A 23687-nucleotide genomic window follows, 5' to 3' on the forward strand; every position below is an offset into this window, starting at 1 on the left:
TCAACAAAACCGTCAACTAACCACTATAACTCCACGAAAACAAACCGTATCAACACGATTTCAACGTTAGTATACTCGTCGTAATATAGCCATTTATTTACTAACTTTTTTCTTCTTAATAGAATATCCGCTATCAAAATCGCTAGCGATTCTAATTCATAATATACTACTAGCGTAGATAAGTTTACTCCTACATCGCTTATTATACCTACTATACCTACTATACCTACTATACCTACTATACCCGCTATACCCGCTATACCTACCTTTACTTAATGATAAGGCTATAATAATCCCTCTAATAACAATAATAATTCTATCGATTTTAATAACAATAAGGGATTAAATAATAGCGAACAATCAGATATTCCTAACCCAACCACCGAAAATATTATACCCCAACTGCTTCGTTCTATAAAAGATATATAAAATGCCCTTAATAAATAGGGACGGCTTTACAGCGTAACCTTTAACCGCACCCAAATAATTAATTATCGATAAAGTAAGCTAACGTATTACCGCTTAATTTATAACCGTTATAATTTATTTTGTCCTTCTACAGCCAAATTTAAAAAAATAAGAAGTCGTAAGTATAATGATAAATAAATAGGTATAGCGATTGCCTTCGAGGAGAACGATTAGTAATAGATCTATCGACTTTCTACTAACTTAAAATACTACGTTTACAACTATACGCCCTCTCTATATACTTCTACTTACCTATAATATTATAAAAGAATTAATAAAGTATTTAAAAGAATAACTACCTTATTTTATCAACTTAATATTAGGATAAAAGATATTTTAATTATTATTAAACGGGAATTTAAAACTACTATATTTATATAGAAAGATATTAATAATTAGCGCTAAGTTATTAAAAAGGATTAACGCAATAATTTCGAAGCTATAGCGGCTTTTATTAAGTATTTTAATATATTAGGTACAACCGAAGTACTTTACATTATTAAATAGTCTAAAATAACCCTAATTGACTACTTAATATTATATAGATTTAGAAATTTTATATAGAGCAATAGCGGAATTACCTACAGTATTTCAGTATAAATAATATTTATAAAACTAATTACTATAGTTACCCCCTTATTATTATTACTAATGTAACGAATATTAATTCTATCTACTCTACTATTTTCGGTCTTATCAATAATAAGAATGTTAATAAATTTACCTAGTTAATTAACGCGTTCGATAAACTACATTATGAAGTAAGAATAATTAAATTAAAAGTTATTATTATAAATTTTCATAACTAATTAAAAATAGTTTTAATATTGGTATTTCTAAACGCTTAATAATAAATTTATATATTATGTATTAATTATAACGTTCTTTTATAGGTCAAGAGGAAGTAGAATCGTACCCTTAATGAAGGTAGTAATTTAGCATTTAAAAATAAGCGAAAGCTTATTACTTTTAAATAAAGTAACGAATCGATATTACAAACGGCCGTATACGGTTTAAATTCGTCCTTAAACATCGAATATACTTATCGTAGTCTTTTTTAAGCTTTGGAAAATAATAATCTTTATATTTAATAAGGTAACATTTATATAATTATAGTAGCAGTTAATTAATGAATTTTCTAATTAATAGAAGATCTTACTATATTTACAAGATACGTATATATTATACCGCTACTAGTAGGCACGCTATTATACTTACTAGTACTATAATTTCGGTTTAATAGTCACTTCCCTTAATAAATCGATTAATTACCGGATTAAGAACTTCTTAATTAATTGTAGGAATAATCTCTCTATTCTTATTAATTCAATTAAAGCTATATATAAAAAGGAGCGTAACTAATAGGAAAAAGATATAATTAATTAAAACGTTAAAATACGTAGCGAATTTATTAATAGTAAAGGGTTTCATATATTAAAAGATTTACCCTAGCGAATTATATACCGTAATTTTAATTTTATACATTATTAATTACGTATTACCCTATTTAGAATACCCTTGAATATAGGGAAAAGACTAGTATGCGATTTAGGGGAATATAACTATATTATTTAAAAGTAATATAGTATCCCTTACTATTATAAAATATTAATAAAGCTCAAAATCAAAAGCTAATTAGGCCGCTAAGATATCTATTATCGCTATTATATCCGAGCGCCTTTAATATATAATATCCCCTTTACCTCTATTTCCTTTTCAATTATGTTAATATATATTAGAATTAATATAATCCTAATTCTTATATTAAGGACCCTAAAATAACCAATAAAATTAAGAGGCGGCCGAAGAATAGCGTAATCGCATTACCCAAGGAATAGCAAATTCCTAATAACGGGTCTAGGAAAGGAAAGGAGAAAGGGAAAGGGAAGGGGAAAACAACTAAAAAAACAATAACGAAGGGAATAAAGAAGGGGGGAAAGAGTAATTAGATATTAAAGCTATTATTCCGCCAACAATAATCCTAATTCGAAATAGTTAATAAAATTAGTACAGATAAAAAGAAGTTTAATAAAGCTTCTATTATTAATTCTACTATTAAAATATAGGAACCCTCCTCACTAAATTCTTCTATTTTAAATAACGAAATTCCTCTAACTCTTACACCCTTAATCTCATTAAGCTCTGACAAACAACCTGCCCGTAAAAAACGTACTATAATACGTTCGTCAACACCTTTATCAACACCTTCGTCAACGCTAACTATAATTAGAAGCGGTAGAACGATAAAACCTTTAAGAAAGAAAGTAGGGGAATGAATAGGAGTTAAATAGTTAGATTTTACGTATAAATATAATTGTAGTGCTTAGATCTTATTTTATCAAATTATAATAAAACGTTCAATACTACGAAATTATTACTAGATGTCACTAGAATAATACGAGGATATTTAAAACCACACGGAATATCACAGGGTTAGGGATTACTATAGTACTGCCCGCGGAGAAAAGTAACACTGCCCGCCGAGTCGGTCCCAAATAAAGTAACCCATTAAATTAGGGTATTTAAATGAAAAGCGACCAGTTAAATTCTACTTCTTCCTTTCCTCCTTAAATATGATATTACTTTTATCCGCCGTAACTATAAAATACTTAGGAATAAATTATACAAAGTTTCTATAAAATTTCCGTAAAATTTCCCTTTTTTTATTTTTTACGCGAAGTTTCTATAAATTTTTCTTCTCTTTATTTCTTACGCAAAATTTCCGCGAGGTTTCCCTTTTGTTACGCGAAGCGATGCTTTACAAGGGATGCTAATATAGAATGATAGAGTGAGTAATTGGTTGCTAGATAGAATAATAGTGTGTAATAGTTAACGATAATTTTGTTAAAGGAAGTTAAAAATAAGTATTATTCAGAGCTTTAACTTAGGACTTCGTATACGATTTTATGGAATATATGTAAAATAGACGTTAGGTTAATATAATATAAATTGATAATTTAATTAATTTTGACAGAGGTTAATAGGGAGAGTATTTTTATATAATATATCCTATTCGATAGAGTAGTCCTACGTTTAATAGAGTATATATTAAGATAGAGTGGGGTATTTAGGTATGTGCTTAAAATATTTTATAATATTTCCCCTTCGACGAAAGGAGAAGAGTATTTAATATTTATTAAAATTATTATTAAATATAAAATAGAAAATAAGAATTATCGCTTTCTTTACTATTAATACATACTCTTTTTTATATCCTATATAACTTTTGATTACCGAAATTTATTTCCGATAATTAAGATATTCTAATACGAGAACCGAATAATAGCGAGTAGTTAGTATAGATAGTAATGACAGAGGAGATCCTTAATAATACTTATAACGAAACGAACGAGTATTAAAATTATCGTTATCTTTATAATTATTCTTATTAAATTTAGGAGGATTTTAATGCGTGCGTTTGCGATTAAGCAGGGAATTATTTTACTTTTATTATTTATAATATTATTAGGACGCGGAAAGCGAGTAATTAGTATAGTATTAAAGCGATTAATAAAATAAGTAGTTAGTATATTAAATTTGTTCGATATACTAATGAAGTTAGGTATATTATAAAGTAATATATTATTAGAACGAACGTTATAAAGAGGAATAATATTAAATATAGTTATTAGTATAATATATACGTATAGTAGACGCTAATAAAGGAGTACAGCGGATATAAAATCTTTAGAATTCGATAAATCTTTGGCGTATATTCGATAATTCTATTTTCAATTATTTTATTATTTTTCCCTAATAGAGGTTAGAGCTTTCTAAAAGATATTTATACTTTTCGAAGCCGGTAGTAACAATATTAGGAATAGTATTTAAATTATTTATTTTAGTGGTAATTAGGACTTCCTTAACGATTTCTACTTTACGAACGATTTTAATTTTATGTATAGGAAATTTATTTATAGTAAATTTAATTGGAGTTATTTAAGTATAGTATAAATATTTTACGCGATTTAGTAAGTTATTCATTTATTCGAGTAGATTAGTACTATAATTAAAGTATTAAATAGCTAGTAAAGTGTCTTTTAATAGGATTTTGTCGATAAAAGTAGAGTCGTTATTATTCTACTTCTTTAGAACGTTATTAAGGGCGCCTTTAGTATTGCGTATTAATTTATTTTATAAAAAGCTGTACGTACTTATGAATTCCCTTTTATAATTATTGATATTTATTATATATATTTCAATAATCTTTTTGATATCCTTGCGTAGATTATAATTAATTTCGATATTTAAGTCCTAGTAATCTTTATTGAATATATTAATTTTATTTTCGAAGGATAGGTAGGATTTACTTTTATTGTTAGCTTCGTTATAAATACTAATATTATTACGCAATTGGATAATATATAGGGTAGCTTTATACGCTTTTTTAAGTATTATTTTAGCGTTGGATATATTGAATAGGTCGGTTAGGATAATTATAATAGGAGTCAGGTATAAAGCGGCAGTAGCGTTATTAATTAAAAAATTTAATTTATATTATTTCTAAATTTCTAAAAAAGTTGTAATTATTAAGAATAATAAGGCGGCTAATAGGGTTAATAAATTTTGAAATAATATTATTAAGATTAATATAGTATTGAATCATATATAAAGTATAGTAGATTTTTGTTATTTAGCTACGGTAGAATATAGCGTTATTATAGGCGATAGGAATGGTCGGAATGAACTCGAAGGTTTTTTTTAAGTACGAGAGCTATATATAAATATTAAAGTAATTAAATAAAGTAATAACCTAATTTTACTAATTATTAAATTTATTATTAGGAATAAAGTTTTCGCAGATTGGCGCCGATAATATAGCCGATGTAAGATAGTGTAAGTTATTATTTAGGGTTTGTAAAATTATTTAGTCGAGGTTAATTTAAACGCCAGTACGATTGATTATATTGTAGAGGAGTAATAGTAATTGGTTATTATAAAGTACGAAAAAGTAGTTGATTATTATAAGGGGTATATAGTAGTAACCGTTATTAGCCTTTTTGTTATTAACAATTAAGATATTATTTAGTATATAAAATTTAGTGTTGGGGTAATAGTTAGATAAGTTGTAGGGGCTATTAAAGTTGTATAAGCTGGTAAAATAGTTAATAATATATTGAAGGCGAATATATTAGAAGAAATTATATAAATATTCGGTATTTATACTAGTAATGCGATTAGCGATAAAATCGGGGATTATAATATATAGATTATTAGTTTTAAAATTAATAAGTTTAGAAGCGCTATTAGTTATAGTATAGCGATTAAAGTATTTTGTTATAATTACTAATATTAGGAAACATTAGTTTAATTTTAAAGTAAGGGGAGTTATTGGGCGATTTTGCAATAGGGTACGAAGGTTATTATTAGGGTCGTTGTAATTGTTGATCTAGTTATTGAAATTATTTATAAGTTCGTTACTAGGAAGTATTAAAGGTATTTTAACATCCTCTATATTAATAAGTAGTATAATAATTAATAGGTAAAGGGATAAATTTAGCGAATAAGGGGGATTGTAAGGATAGGGTAGGTTGTAATGAAGTTGATAGAGTAGAGAAGAAGTTTTGGAAGGAAAGAAGGATTTTGAATTATATAAAAGGTTATATAAGTACTAAGACCTTTCGACTTTATTCGAAATTATATTTTTAATTATTTGCCAGGAGAGTTATTTATTTTGTGCGATTATATTTATTTAAGCTTTAGCGTTCTCTTATATTACTATTATTTTATTAGAATAAAATAGAAAGGAAAGCGATAGAACTATAGAAATAATATAATATATTATAAATTAGTAATATTAGTTAATAACTTTATTAAAACTAGGAGTTTGATTAAATAATATTTTAAAACTTTTATTAAGTTAAAAGTGAAAATTAAAAGAAAATAAAAATGAAGAAAATATGATAAAAGAAATATTCGTTTCTTTTTTTTCCGCGTTATTGAAAAAAACTTTTTAGTACTCTTATTAAATTTAATTTACAATTACTTATTTTAACAATTAATACGCTAAATCATTTTCTTACGAGTGCCCCGGAACGGAAATTTTAGCGGGTATTTTATATTGAATTCTTTTACTTTCTCCTTCGAATTCCTTATAAATTCGGTACGTAATTCTTATATATATATATTTTTTTTAATATCTAATTTATTTAATTAAATATTTAATATCCAACGGATTTTAATTCTTAATTACTAAACTTTCGATTTCCTATTCCTTTTAATTATTAATTTTTAGAAATTTAACAGGCGGTATTTTATAATTAAAGGGATCCGGTCTTTAGGCGGGTTTATAAAAGTAAATTATTAAAATAATTAGATATATACGTTAATCGCCGGGTAGGTTAAATTTATAAGTTAGAGGGCTAATTTTTTCGAGACTTTTATAAGGGCTTATACAGTTTATAGACTATTTCTTCTTTAAGTTATTAGATAAATAATAATCTTTATTTAATTGTAAATAAATTTACTTTTAATTTCGAATGTAATTGGAGCGTATTTAGTATTATAATGTTTTTCAATAATTATATTAACCCTATTGATAAATTGGGCAATTTTAAATTAATATTTTTAATATAGTAAAATTAATGATTTTGCGGTTAATGGTTCTCTTATAATTAGGACGAAAAGATTAAATATAGTCTGAAGTTTGAATTTATATATTAATTCGTTAGGCGATAGTCCAATTGTAAATTGGACAGTATTATTTAAATTATATTATAGGGTTATTAGTATTAACGTTTAAGAAAGAGTATTAGTTATATATTATATACGGATTATTATTTATAACGTTTAATTAATATCTTCTAATTATTTATTAATTTAGGCGTAATGAACTGTAGAAAAGAGTAAGTAAATAATTAAAATTTCGAGAATATTGCACTAAATATTAGAAATAAATTTAAGATTATGTTTATCAATAATAGTACCCAGTAAATTTTAATTATAGTAATACAAAATTTAGAGTAAAATTTTAGTTTATTTATACGTGCTATAAGTTGAATAATTTATTAATAATAGTATTTTCTTATTGAATTTATAAGTAAAGCTATATATTATATTAAATTTATTAAAATTAAGGATAGACTATATAGTATTAGCGGATTTGATAGTTGGTATATTAGTAACGAAGTTTATAGTAATTGTATAAAATAGGCGTAGGAATATTCGAATAAGTGGAAGTCCGTTTAGAATCGATTACCGATTGTATTAATTATAACAGTATATTTCGTAGTATTTAATATACTTCCGAATTATATATGTTTTATATTGTGTATAAAATTGAGATAAATCGTCTATTATTTTATTAATACCAAAATAATGCTTTTTATTGTATACTAATTCTAATATCTTCTATATATACAAGCGAGGGATATAAAGACGTCGCTCGTTTTAATAGTCGATATAGTAAAGAAGATTATCTTCGAATAAGTAAGGATTAGCAGGTAAGTTAGGGCGCTTATTAGAGTGGTGTATATAAATATAATTTAGGGCGTTAACTTTTTCGATTAATTGGAGAATTTTGCTGTATTTAAAGTCGGAAGGGTATATTTAATTAATTATTTTTTCTAAAGTAGGAGTGATAATTAGTAAAACGGTTTAAATATTTAGAAAAATATTTATATATAAGAAAGAGAAGGTAATAAAATTTTCTAAATAGTTAAAATAGGGCTAAATATTAGTAAATTTGTTAGAAATATCGTCGTTATTAATTAATTTAGTAGTAAATAATTTTAATAAAGCGTTAGGAATAATATTTAGAATTAGTAGTAAAGAAAGAGAAATAAGAATTTAAATAGAATTTATAAGAGGCAGTATGTTAATTATTTTAATAGTATTAGAAACATTATTAGGCGAAGATTGAAAATTGGAAGCGACAAAACCGTTAACATTAGAGGGAATTAATATATTAGCGGTTATTTTAATAGTATCGTCGTTAATTTTGTATTAAATAGTTTTATTATTATTAGCTTTTAACTTAATTATATACTATTATTAATACTTTTTTTTAAATTAATAGAAACTCTATCTCTTTCTTTAAGGAAAGGCTAAGTTTAATATCCCTTAAGAAGGTATTTAGCAATAAAATTGCGATATTTGCGTAGAATTTATTAGATTTCTTTATTAGTCGCGTTAATATTGACGATTCAAATTTTATTATAAATATCGTTATTTACTTTATTGACCTAATGTTTTTAAATTTCGATTTGGCCGGTTTCTATATTAAGGCGAAGTTTGGCGGTTTTAATAAAAAGTTCGGCGGCTAGAGGGCTAAAACGTTCTTTATAATAAAGTTAAGATTAAATTATTATAAATTTAAAATTTTAATATACTTTACGTATTAGATTATCTTTTTAGAGGTTAAAAGCCGTTTAGAGAGTAGTATTGCCGTTTAATATCGTAAAGGTTAATTTTAAGATTTAAAGGGATAATAAAAGAATTATAAAGAAAGGGGGTTTAAAATTAAATAGGATGGGTAAGTATTTGGTTTGAGAGGGTAAGTTGAATAAATAGTACTAGATTTAATAAATTATTATTAAAATTAATGAAACGAAAATAGAATTTCCCCCTTTACGAAAGGAAAAAAACGAAAAAGGATATAAAAGAATAATGAAATTAGTTTGAAATTAAATTATAAGTACTATTTATTATACGAAGTAACACTTTATAAGGGATACTAATATAGAATAATAAAGTAAATAATTAGTCATAGGATAGAGTAATAATATATAACAATTAATGATAACTTTATTAAAGGAAATTGAAGATAAGTATTATCGAAAGCTTTAACCTAGGACTGCGTATACGACTTTATAGAGTATAAGTAAAATAGACGTTAGGTTAATATAATATAAATTAATAATCTAGTTAAGTTTGACGGAGGTTTATAGGGAGAGTACTTTTATATAATATATCCTACTCGATAGAGTAGTCTTATGTTCATTAGAGCGTGTCCTAAGATAGAGTGGGGCATTTAACTACTTGCTTGGAATATTCTATAATACCTTTCTTTATTTCTTACGCGAAGTTTCTACGAAATTTCCCTTTTTTTATTTTTTATACGAGGTTTCTATAAAGTAAATCTTTTTAAATTTTTTTCTAAATATAAATTAATATTCTTTTTACAACTTACCTTCGATAAATATATAACGTTTAAATAGCGCCTTAAAAACGTTCCAACGCTATTTATTTTCGTCGATATTTAGGCCGATCCCTATAGTACAAATTACTATTTTCCTAACGTTATTAAAGGTTTAATAATTATTAACTATAATTTAATTTAAGGCGGTAAAAATATACATATTGTTAAAACTTTCTTCGGCGAACGTTTCTACCGCTTCGCCGAAAATAATAACGAATTTTACAGTTATTAGGGTCTTTCAAAGATAGAAATATAATATATAAATACTATAAGGATATTTATTAAATTATCCTAAGTATTAAATATAAGAACGGATCTTTCAATATAAATATTAATAGTCGTTTTAAGCGCTATAAAATCCGTATTATTAATAGTAAATTTAATATTTTAAAAAATTTTCCGGGCGGTTATTAAAGGGTTACTGGATAATTACCGGAGGGTTATTAGAAAGTTAATAGAGGGTTATTAAAAAAAGATTTTAATTAAAATAATTATTAATAGAAATTAAATTTAATATTCTATAAATTTCTTGAAATTTTTTCGATTAGATTATAACGGAGGTTACTTCGTTTAACAAATATATTAATTCCGCCCCGGAGCCGGCACTTTCCCCGGCGAAGTATAAAATAGAATACGCTTAAGAGCGTAAAGCCTTCCTAAATATTTTTATTACGAAGAATATATATTAGAATTACCCCTATTTAAAGTCTTTTATTTTTAGTAGGGAATTATTTTTATATTATAAAAAAAAAGGGGGAGGGGGGGGAATTTGCCCGAGGTTTCTAACAGGTTATTAACTATCCGTTAACCCTTTATAAATATTTTATAAATATATAATTAATACTATAATAAAAGCGAAGAAGGATATTATTAATTTCCTATATTAAAATATAATTAAATACTAATAATAAAACGAGAAGGTAGTTTATAAATGTATTATTGAATACATAAAATATACTTACGAAAATAAATAATGATTAAAATTGAATATAAAGGGCGCTTAATTTAATAATATTTATATTATATACTAGAACGTTAAAAAGGATAACGAAAACCTAAAGCCTTTACTAAATAATAGTAAAATTTATACCAGCTATAAATAAATTACGCGTAAATTTCCTTACCTTTTTCGTTCCCTTACTTTCTTATTAATAGGGGGTTATTTAAAAGTTTTTAATTATTTAAAAACCGTAATTAACTTTCTTACTTGTTTTTTCTTTAAGTTCTATTTATAATTTTAACGTTAAAAATTGTAACTTAATTAAAATTTTAATATTTTAAATAATACTATCTTTACTACTAATATAACCGGTTATATATCTTATAATTATAAAGATAAAAATTAGGATTCGGCGTAGGTTTTGTTTAACGTTAAGTCTAATAAGGGTAATTTAAAGGCGTATATTAATAACCGTTATACTAAATGTAACTTTCCTTTACCCTATTCCGACCCGGAGGATAATAACAAAGATACGTAAAAGCATATTCAATAAGATTTTAGAATATTATTTTTTAAATTATAGTAAAGTTTTAGCGTTAAATTATTAAAGGTTTAATAGATAGATATTGAAAAGTTTATAAAGGGTTATATAAAGGTTATAAAAGGGTTATTTATTTGAATAATAATAGTTAGATCGATTATAGTACAAGGTTATACTTTAATAGTAATATTATTTCCCTCTTTTAAATTTTATATTTTTCATTGCTTTTTCCGTACTACCTAACCTTTTAGTAACTATTTAAAAAAAAATCTTTTCTAATTAAAATAAAACCTATAAGTTTTTCTAACGTAAAAGAATATTATTAAAAAATCTTTTTTTCTCCTTTTAAGATAGAAAAAAGATAGAAAATACAAAATTTATATTCTTATTCTTCTAAAGTTAAAAAACTAAAGTTAATTCTTTTATAATTCTAAAAGAAAGAATTTTAAAAAGCTATATGTAATTTAACATCAATATTATAATATAAGTATTTATTTTCTTTATATATCGTATTAATTACCCTTTTATTTAGGGTAAGTAAGTTCTTAGTAACTACTTAAAAAAACTTTTCCAACCGAAATAAAACTTATAAATTTCTTTAAAGTAAACAAATTGTATTAAAAAATCATTTTTTTCTCCATCTAAGATACAAAATATATAGAGAATATAAGATTTGTATTTTTGTTTCTCTAAAGTTCAAAAACTAAAATTAGTTCTTTTTAATTTTAAAAGAAAGAATTTTAAAAAGTTATACATAGTTTAATGTTATGAATATTATAATATAAGTATTTATTTCCATTATACGTCGTATTTCTTACCGTTTTGCTTAGGGTAAGTAACTTCTTAGTAACTATTTAAAAGTTTTTATTAAAATTAAAAAATAATAAAAGTTTTCTTTTCTTTTTTCTTTTATATAAAAATATATTATAAAGAAACTTTTGCCCTCTATTAAATAACAAGTGTGAAATCTATCTTATTAGTTATTTAAAAGGTGAAAAATAAAGATAATTCTTTTTTTATTTTAATTTTAAAATTATTTAATAATAACATAAACATTCTTCTGATATATATTTAATATAATATATATGTTTCTTTATCTTATATTCTGTATTTCTTAACCTTCTTTCTAGTTTATTTAACTACTTTATAATAGCAGCTTATTTATTTAAACGAGTTAAAAGAAAATAATATATTAGATTTTATATTTAATAAAATTAAAATATAAATTGTAATTTTCTATTTTATAATATATCGTAGTACTAATATATTAACAAATATTAAATAAAATCAAATTTAATTTCATTATTTTAAATATATTTTATTGTATATTAATTATAAAAAAGGCTTTTGTTCGTATATTTTTATTATTCCTATATAATATCTAAAAGGATAATATATATTATAATTTAATTTATATATTATATTTATTCAATTATTAATTTATTATATTAATAAATCTAAATTATAATAAGAGGGAATTAATATATTAAAATATATATATTTTATAAAATTGTAAAAACGTTTTAATTAATCAAAATATTATTACTACGTTCTAAGCTTCTAATCAATTTAGGTAGCGAATAGCTAGTAATAACGAGAAATAATATTATTATATTTATATTCTACAAAACTACCACTAATTTACTATAAACCATTTGTAAACCCTTTCCAAACCTTTAATTAATACTATTAAAATACTATATTATATTCGTAATATATTATATTTATATATTATTATCGCCGTTATCTTCTTACTTGTCCTTTCCACTTTAATTAATATTTTACCTCGTATTTGATTATTTTCAACTTTCCGTCTTTCTTAAAATATTAATTACACCGACTATAGTATTAATTAATTACATATATCCTATCTCATTCTACTTCCTATATTATTTTTATTATAATTAATAAAGATATTAGCCTATTTACTAACTTTGTATAGTACCGGACAAACGTTTTATACGTTACCCGGTAGAGATTATATATATAAATAAAAAATTCTTTTCGCCTTTTTGACCATTTAATAAACCTTTACGAATAAGCCGTTAATATTAGATAGGGTAATTATATTATTGTTCCTTATAGCGAAATGTTTTATTATTTTCTAACCTTTAAAGGAATAAAAATTATTATATATAATATTAATAAGCGGATCTTTAATATTTAATAACTATATCATTACTTCGAAATATATTATATTCCAAACCAACCGATCGCTTCGCTTTATTATAATAAACCCTCTACTTTAGTTACTTTAAAAGGGAAACGTACATAAAATTCGATTTTACTTATATTAATATAATATTAAAATTTATTTTATAGAATACCATAACCGGTTTTATTAAATACTTTTAATTAATAAAGAATACTCCGAAAAATAATACTATTTCGACTATAAATAGCCTAAGGAACGGATCCTTACAATTAAATTCGTAAAGAGCGCGAATAAGAAAATAAATATATATAAAGTATATATTAATTTTATAGTAATAACGATTTTATATCGATAAAATAATATATTATATTATAAGCTTATATAAATTACTTTATTAATTAATTAATACGGGCAATTATTAATATAGCGTATATAAATTATAAATATAATCCCCGCTCTTCATTCCAAATTAATTAAGAACGATTTAGATTTGGAAATTAGTTTTCGAAATTCCGAAAATAAAGAACCTATTACCTTTTTCGGAAATTCGGATAATTCTTCGGATAGCCGAACCGAACCGAGCCCTATACAAAGTAACCTAGTTATAGAAATAATATAAATCTATCCTTAACTAAATTAATATATTATTTACCGCTAATGAACAATTATCTAGCCCGAATATAATACGTCCCCTACAATAGAAGAATACCGTAACGAATCGCCGATATCTCCAGTTATACCGAATTAAATACAAGGTAGTAAATGAATATAACGAAGATTATATTACGAAGTATAAGAACGTATAAAAGGAAGGGGACGGATTTAAGCCGCCGTAGGCTGAGCCGTCTGCTTTATTACTTATTGTAAGCGATTATATAAATTAATAAAATTTAGTAAAAAACGAATAAAGATATTTAATTAATAATAATTCTATTAGAAAGTAATAAAAAGCAACGCTAGTATTAGTATTTATAATGAATATAATTTATGTAAAGAATAAAATCGCGGAGGTATAAAGTTTACTTGCTATTTTAATTAATTAGAATATTAATTTTATTTAAATTATCACCCTAAGACGAGCTATTAATTAAGAATTACTATATTATATACTTCTAATTTTATTAATTTTAGTAATAAGTAAAAAAAAATTAAAATAAATAAATTAGTAAGCGGCTAAAGATAAGTAGAAATGGAGGCCGCATTAATAATATATAAAAATAACGCCGGACGTAATTTACCGAAATTTTATATATTTTTCCGGACTTTTATTTTTATATATATATAGAACATTATCCGTCTATTACGGCATTCTTAACCCAAAATTAAAACTTTATATACTTAAAATACCACTTCGTCATCCATTTATTTCGGCCTCACTAATATCTTATTAACGCCTTATATACCTTAAAAAATACTTTATTTATACTATAATAATATAACTCTCGTACCAGTATAAAAATTAATATTCCATAGTATAAAGCTTATTTATATTTATCTTCTTATAAAAATTATATTTTCTTTAATTAATAAATTTTTTTTTCCGATTATTTGAGCGTTACTTTTGTTAATTTTATCCCGTCCTTATTTACTAAATTAATTAGAATTATCGTACCCTTTAGCGTTGCTTCAAAATTAAAATTAAAATAATAATTTTAATTTCCTATTTTCTACGAATTTAATTTCTAATTCAATTTATTTAACCTCCTACTTTACTTCTAACATTTATTTCCATTTTTTAAAGGATTCGATATTTATTTTATTCACTTTAATTTCTAATACGAACATATACTCTTAATAATCGGCTTTAGCTGGGTCGAATTTAATAGAAATAGCCTTCCCCTTACCCTTTAGAAACTATTAGCGAAGCGTAGCCTAGGCTCTATTTATTACTTCCTCCGGCATAAATTTTATAGTAAAATTTAAATATATTTTTTCATAATTACTAAATAGTAACCTATAAAGGATATTAATAAACGGTTATTAATAAGTTAATAATGTATTATTTATCTACTTTTAAGAAGCGAACTAAACGAATTCTATATAATAAATTAACGGATTTCGTTTACTTCCTTTTTTATATTATAGAACCGTTTTATATTCGCAGTATAGGAAGATTTACTTTCGGTTATATTGCAAAGGAATATAGATATATACGGATTATTTTGTATTAATTATAATTAATCTTTTATTAGTAGAGGGGGTTATTATCCTAATAGAAGGGAATTCCAAATTAGAATTTAAATTAGAATTAGTATTTCCGTTACTGAGAAGGAGGATAAAATTACCCAAATCTTCGTTACGATAAGCCGTATTTATTACTTTAGTTAGTTCTTTAACATTTAAAAACTCTCTTATAGTTTTACCCTTTCCTTTCTTATTTCTTTTAAAGTTTTTAATTCTTATTATATAATTTTAGCGTTATTTAGACCTAATTTACTCTTTAATAGGGCTAGAATAAATTAACCGGTAATAAGGTCAGTAACGGAAATTAAATCGGCTTTCTACCAACGATAATAATATTTCCGTTTAAATTAAGTATAAAAGATACTATATAAATTAATATAATACCGAAAAATAAGCCTTTAATTAAAAATCTTTCTATTAAAAAAAAGTTAATAAATATTAAATTAATAGAAACGGGTAAAATTATATATATAGCGAAGGCTTCGATTAAATTCAAACTTTTTCAATAAATATAAAACATCTAGTAATTCGCTTTCTTAATTTAAATATACGGCGGAACTCCTTTACAAATTCTTTTATTTATTAATAAAATATTCTTGTTAAACCTAATTACTTAAATTAATTCTATTTTATATTCGGCCTAATTAGCAAATTTATTTTAGAATTTAGAACTATCTTTAGCGTTATTGTTTCCTAAAGTAGTAGCCATTAACTAAATATTTACAAAGAGGTAAATAACAGGTTAATAAAATTGTAATAATTTACGTAGAAGTGGATAATAAACTTCTAATTATATATTATAATTCTTAATATAAAATAATAATTCGGTTTATTTCTATAAAAGGGAAGATTTTTAATAGTATAACTATAGAAGGTACATTTATAGTATACCTTATACCTTATAAAAATACAGATTAAATAGTACTTTTATATATTCCAAATATATTCCGAATGAAATTATTATTATATAAATAGGTACTAAACGCTAATTTAATATTAATAAATATTATATAAATTAAAGTACATTTACTATATACTATTGAATTATTACTAGTTTATATTAGAAACGATTACTTTCTAACGATAGTCGTTGGGATATTCTTTAGGGTATATATATATAACTATTTGTATAGGATATTATACTTCTTTTCGAAAATACGAAACAATTCTTTAAAAGCTTTAAAATAAAGAAGTAAGTAGCGACAATTAATATAAATGTATATAAAAATATAGGCTATAATAAATGAATTTAAGCGTAAAAAATATTTTAATTAGGAGTTGCGGTTATATTTAACTTAGAAGCCCGATTCTTAAATATAAATATAATTTCTAAGAATAGTTTATAAATACGTTTAAGAAATATATTTACTTCGAAATGTTCGATTTCCCGAAATCTTTCAAATTATTCCGGGAAAAAGGAAATATATATAAATTACTTCCCTTCCCAATAGAAATATTAAATATACTAAAATAATATTAATAAATAATTAAGGGGAGGTAATTAAAAGATTATTAAAAGGTTTTTAATACTTTTATATAAGTTTATATACTTCTTTATATCGGAATTATTCTCCTATATATGATATTGCGAACGCTACTTTATCGATACTATAAAAGTACTAAATAAATTTCGTCCTACGAATTATAACCCTAATTTAATCCTCGTTATTAAATCCATTAGTAAACTCCTTTAATAATATAGCCCCCTAGCGTTAATAAAATTTGAATATAGATAAATATATTAATTACTCCTTTTAACTTTAAAAATAAAAAGATTTACCCGGAAAAAGTATCCGATTGTAAATTATTATAATTTATTTAATAATACCCTTCTTAAAAATATTAAAGATTTTATTAAGTATAGGAAGGCTATAATTATATTTCTTACAAATAAAGGAGGCGTAATATAGAATTTTAATTTAATCGACCGACGTAAGAATTTTAAAGCGAATACTATAAGGGGGACAATAATTATTAATAAATTATTTGGAATTAAAAATATACTTTACTCCTATATGAATTAATATATTAATGAAGTATTACGAAGGTCGAATTAAATTTAAAGTAAGGATTTAATAAACCCTAATAATAAATACGGGAATGGAAATATATTATAATATTTTCTCTTCGATTTATTATATATAATTTCCGTATAAAAATCGTCTTCGGCCTCCTTATATTCGAAATTATTAATAATTAAATACCCTCTTCTATTATAATTCCGGAAAGCTTTATTTATGATATTTTATTAATAATACTTCGCAATATCCTTATAAGAGGTAAAGAAATACCTCCTTTAATAAAATTTGGACTTTATTTTTTAATATTCGTTCTTAATAATATATATCAACTACCGCTTTATTTAAATAATAATATTTATTAATATATATTTTATAAATATATTAAGAAAAGCGAATTTACTATATTTTTAAAAGCGATTAAGCGATAAGTCTCCTCGCGCGTATTATACTTTACCTTTTATAAATTCGTATTTTTAAAATTATAAATAAATTCGATAAATTATAATACTATAATTTACTTTCCGTTTTTATTTTGTAAGTAGTACTTCTATACGAATTCTTTTTATACTTTATATTATAATTCTAAAATTCCGTTCGTACTCTTATTTATATTAATTATTCTTTACATATAAAGGTTACAACGAAAATAAATCTTAATACCTATATATTCTTTCTTAACGTATAAAAATTCTATTAAATTAAAAATTAAATCGCGGACAAATTTATATTCGTTTTTACTATAGGCCGAAGCCAAATATTATTAAATTTATCAATAATTTATTAGTAAAACCCGGATAAAATGAACTTAATACCCTAATAAAATTTTTATTTAATTCCGCTAATTTATTTTTTCGTTAAACATTATTTCCTTCATTAAATATATATAATATATAATACCCGAATTATAGTTCTAATCTTTAAAAAAGTTAAAGAAATCGTAGAAATAAAGAATATATTTAGTTTAGAGTTAGAAAATATAATTCCCTTCGCTGGGATCGGAAGAAATGTAAATTATCGACCGGATTTCTTAGTAGGGAATCTCTTCGACCTCCTCGTTTAAAAGTAACTATAGTAGTTACTTAAGTATATTTTTAATATTAAAGGAATCGTTACTAAGAATTTATAAACTTTCTTCCTCAATTTTCAAATCTCGAATTATTACCTTATCGAAAGCTTATATATTCTTAAAATCCATAACGTCGAAACTTAAACTAAATATACCAATTAGGGTATTCCAATCTTTGGCGAATAATCCTAAAAGGATACCCTTAAATATATTTAAATAGTATAATAATTAATAAAGAATTATAAAAAAAGTAAACGAAAAGCAAAAATAAATATTACCCGGTATTAAATTATTCATAGTAATTAGTAATTAAAAAGGATAGGATAGGTAAAATAAAGAAAAAAATAAGAATAAAAACAGGGATAACTATTATCCTTATAAAAATTTAGTTTAGTATTACTTTAAAATTATTTAATAATTATACGAATCTCTATAAAGCTTTTATAAATACTTTATAAATATTTTATAAATACTTTACAGATACTTTATATATATTTTACGTATACCTTAAACTCGATTTGGGATATATATAATTTAATAAAACCGGCTGATAAATTTACGCATAATGTACCTCTATTAGGCAATAGGAATATTGTATATAATTATCCTATAATTTAATATTTTATTTCGCAATATTTATATCCAAAGTATTTTATATAGTAAGATAATAGGACTTTTAAAGTACTTCCTATAAATAAAAATATATCCAAAGTACCTCGGATATTTCTATTATAATATATTCAGGATCTTACTATAATATATACTAAAATACACCCGAAGTCTAAATATTACAAACAATAGTATTATATTAATAAATTACTAAATAATAAATATTAGCTATATTTTATAATTTTATAGTAGTAATAAATAGTTATTAAACGGTTAATATCCTATTAAGTAAGCGTAATATACCCAATACATTCTGGGTCTTTTACTGTGTCGCTCTAATTATTTAGCTATTATAAACGGATATACTTAATATAGATACAATTTCTTATAAATATATAATAATACAATGTAGCTCTAAATATCCTATTCTTTATATACGGACGCAGACTTAAATAGGGTTAGGGTTATATATAGAAAACCTTGGTGGGTCCCAACAAGGGAGGAGATCGCCTGAGCTATACGTCCATCCCCAAGTACCCGATAAATTAATACGCCACTGGCGCAGCCACACTAGCAGTCGGTTTGCGGTAGGCACCAGCCACAATCAAAGGTACGTACATATCGGCGGGGCAGACGGCATTCTCGCAAAAGTTCGGCCGGACAGATTCCCGTCCGGCGCCGTTGGAGTGTGCGATCACCGTCAACGGCCAATCCACTCCGACTGGATCCATTGATCCATTTCCCGGCCCACGATCTTCCGGCTCCATCATTCCCGACTCGGCGGCTCCACGACCCTGCAACTACAATCGACGACGGTGCTCCATTTCTTCCTCGACCAACCCGATTTTCCCTGAACAACCTGTTCACTCCCGTCTCGTACGACCGCGCGCGATTGCCGACGATTAGCATCTTCTCGCGACTCTCACTGGCCACCATCCAGTTCCTCCCTCGGGCCACTTGCATTCCATGTCACCAGACCGACTAGAAACGCGAAATCCAACAAAGCACCGACCGCACAAGACATGAGACACTCCTCCCGGGTCCTAGGACGGGCGACATATTGCCGCCGCCCGTTGATCGTACTACAATGTTCACGCGTCACGGAATCTCGACCGCAGACGATACAATCCCTCCAATACGATTCTAGTACCCAATACGTCTCAGCATACATGCACTCGCATGCTATCCGATCCTTCAGTTCGACTCCAGCTGCCACCGCGAGCAAACGAAAAGATAACGGTAGCGACGCTCTCGTTCAATACACGGTACAAAAGGGCAGGATCTGGCTGCCCGACCGCGAGAAATGGATTCGGCCTTGGAAGCCCGTCGACATCGAGACTTTTGCGTCGGGTTGGACCCGAGGAGATCCCCTTCCCTTGGTGGTTAAGCGGATGGGGAAGGATGAAGTGGACCTAGACGAAGTGGCATTCTACAAGAAGCTCATTATTCAGCTGTGTCGCCAGCGGGACCCTTCGTTGCCATCCGACACTCGCAAGTTCGACTGGGGTCCGGCTTATCATGACGTTCAGGGAACCGACCAAGCGGAGGAGCGACGCAGGCTTCTCAGCAACAAGATCAAACGCCGGCTTCGCTCGATTTATGACGCGCTTCTTGACTGCTATCCCCATCCCGAATGGGTCTCGGGTTTGCAGAAAAAGACGCCGAACCAGTGGATCGACCAGATAGTAGACGTCCTATCCGATCCTGTTCGAGAAATCCTGGCTAGTCCATACCCGCCGACCATCGCCAAGCTAAAGGAGCTTCCATGGCTCGAGGTGAATGAACAGAACGCAGGGGTTGAGCTGGGCGTCTATGGCCTTATAGAGCGCCCAGCTCATAACCAAAGTTACAAGACCGAAGACGCCAGCCTGTATGTAGGCTCAGCAGCTTCACACAGGGGAGGGTTTGTTCGGCGTCTCGTAACCCATTATTTTGCCCGGCATAAAACCCTAGGTGCTAAGGGTGCAACCTGGATCCAGGACGCCACGTTGAACCTCACAATGCCCAAGTTCCCCTTCATTCTTTTGCGGCTTCCTAATCCCATGGCCTCCAAGTCTCCCGCCAAGAATCCGGAGGATCTGCGGCAACTTATCGTTCTGGCCGAGGCATTATTCATGGTCTATCTCGGAGCCATGTCGACGTTTCAGGGCAAGCACCACCCTCTTGCACGGGCGAGCCCGTGGGACATTGAAGACATTTCGTATCGAGGAGTCTCGGGCGCCAATCCCCTCTGGGAAGCTTACGGTGCCGCGAAGCTGCAAGAGCATGGTCACGAGCATGACAGACGGCTGTTTGCTCGTCCCACTGAGTGGCCCGGCTGGCCCACGAAGAACCAGAAGGACATCAAATCGCAAAAGGACAGTGACGATGAAGCTATCGCGGCCATCCTTGCAGCGGCCAATATCAAGGCCTTCCCGGGGACTCTTGGGTCGCGTTCGTCGTCTCAAAAGAAGACCCCCGTGTCTCGCAGTAATAATCCGTAGGCAACCACGGGAGTCAATAGGGAATAACAATGTGGAGACAGATCTGTGATGCCGTGCGGCGGCTTAACATGATTTTCTTCCATTTCAGGCCCTCCAGAAATATCACCATGGTATGATTGTCCAGAGATCCATCACAGATTCTTGACACATTACTGTAACCGCGAAAGGCCAGCAATTGAATGTCCAAAATCGGAATGGGTTGCCCCGAGCCCTCTTCGGATGAGTGTACCCCTACATATCCGCTGTCGTACTCCGGTTCGGATGTCTTCCAGAAGTTCCTGTTCCTGACCCCAGATTTCCCCGCACAATGGAACGTCGTCCCGTCTAGCAGCCCCACCAACCTCACTTGGTGATCTCCGCATCTCTTCCCCAATTGACCCCAAATCCCCAAAAACGCCCTGGTGCGACTCCAAAAGACCCCTGGAATTCTCCAAATGTCTCCTCATGTTCCCCTCACGAGCCCCTCGGAACCCCCCTTGGCGACGGCTTCGGGCCATGATCGAATTTGGAAATGCGGAAGAGCCCTCCGGAGGACAACATTGCACTTTGCCAGAGATCAAGACAGAACGCGGTAAAGAAAATGCCCACAAAGCCGACCATGGACCGTCCTCATTCTCTGTCTCCTCTACTGTCACTTCCAATCCTCTCTCTTCCTTCCTGTCTGAGTCTTGACCACTGGTGAGCTCTGATCAACAGCATCATCACCAACACCAAACCACACACACCAAAACACCCTATACAAATCCACAAAAATGAAGACCACCTCCCTCCTCAGCGCGGCAACCTACGCCTACCTCGCCACCGTCGCCTCAGCCGTCGGCCCCGTCGTCCCCGAAAACGCCGAACGTCTCCCCGGCAAGCCAGACCTCATACCCAACTGGCCGTGGCGCAACCCCTTCGCAGACCCCAACAACACGCGCATAACCATCTCCTCGGAATCTGAAGCCTCGTCCCCCACCCGCTTCGTCCCCACCTGCTCTTCTCAGCGCACCTTCCGCGCAACCGAGTACCTCCTCGACGACCTGCAGGAGCTTCCTCCTCAGGGCTTAATCCCCTGGGTCGAAGCTTTGCGCAAGGTCTTTACGAACCGGCAGTACCCCGGTTCTTGGGACGGCGTGGATCCGCATGGGTATGATAGGAATATGTTGATGATGGAGTATGTGGATGTGCCGTTGAAGGTGAGGAGGTGGATTGAGGAGGAGGAGTGGTCTGAGACAGGAAAGGGGAAGGGGTTGTTTGCGGTGTTGGCGAAGGCGGATGTGGAGAAGGGGGAGAAGATTGTGGAGACGGCGACGAGTTTGAGGGAGAAGAAGAAACCGGAGAATGAAGAGGAAGAGGAGGAGGAGTGGAGGAGGGGGGATGGAAGCAGGGTGGTTATCTTTGCTCCCGGAGCGGTTTATGAGAATGCGCCGCTTTGGGTGGCGGAGGGGAGTGAGTGTGAGGGTAGGTTTTTCTTTCTTTTTTTCCCTTTTGACTTTTTGGCTGGGTGAGAGGACCGTGAAAGCTGATGATTGATTATGTACAGAAACTCTCTCCGACATCACAAAGTACACCGCCAAACCAACCGACGGCGCCGTCGTCGCTTACCCCGTCGACAAGACCCGCGCCGACAGGGCCGAGGGCAAGAGGGAGATGGAGTTCACTATCAAGGCCCAGGTGCTCAAGGTCGATGACTCTGTTCCCGAGGACGAGGTCGAGCAGCAGCAGAAGGGCGAGAAGGCTGCTCAGTTCAAGACTCAGGTTGAGAAGGTGGAGGAGTTCAAGACTCAGGTGGAGGAGGTCGTGGATAAGGTTAAGACTGCGGTTAAGGATGAGTTGTAAATGGGATTATCGGGTGTTTCTGGTGGCAAAGTGGCAGAAGTGGGTAGAGAGCGTGGATAGGATGGGATGGGATGGGAGGATGAGGTTAAGCTGGACAATGCATGATTTGTACTATATCTCCTTTGTTGTTTCTTCTTGAAAAGTACATACCATTTCTTATGATCTTTCAATATTTCATGTTCTATCCTCTGCTTACCACCGTGGATTCGTAGACTGGTGAAAACGGTCGGAGCGTGAATCGTGAACCGACATGAAATCGG

General features: G+C 28.8%; 2 protein-coding genes across 2 annotated transcripts; both read left to right on the forward strand.

Moving 5' to 3' along the window:
* Positions 1-20001: 20001 nt before the first annotated feature.
* B0H65DRAFT_177415 (uncharacterized protein) lies at positions 20002-22011 on the forward strand. Its single transcript, XM_062821462.1, has 2 exons — positions 20002-21716; positions 21774-22011. Exon 1 carries the CDS (start codon positions 20146-20148, stop codon positions 21604-21606), a length of 1461 nt encoding a protein of 486 aa, XP_062683591.1. The 5' UTR covers positions 20002-20145; the 3' UTR covers positions 21607-21716; positions 21774-22011.
* B0H65DRAFT_177416 (uncharacterized protein) lies at positions 22012-23597 on the forward strand. The gene is made up of 2 exons (XM_062821463.1): positions 22012-23049; positions 23132-23597. The coding sequence occupies exons 1-2, from the start codon at positions 22359-22361 to the stop codon at positions 23425-23427; spliced, it is 987 nt and encodes a 328-aa protein (XP_062683592.1). The 5' UTR covers positions 22012-22358; the 3' UTR covers positions 23428-23597.
* Positions 23598-23687: the final 90 nt, after the last annotated feature.

Source organism: Neurospora tetraspora (genome assembly GCF_033439725.1).
Source record: "Neurospora tetraspora strain CBS 560.94 chromosome Unknown B0H65scaffold_3, whole genome shotgun sequence".
Lineage (NCBI taxonomy): Eukaryota > Fungi > Ascomycota > Sordariomycetes > Sordariales > Sordariaceae > Neurospora > Neurospora tetraspora.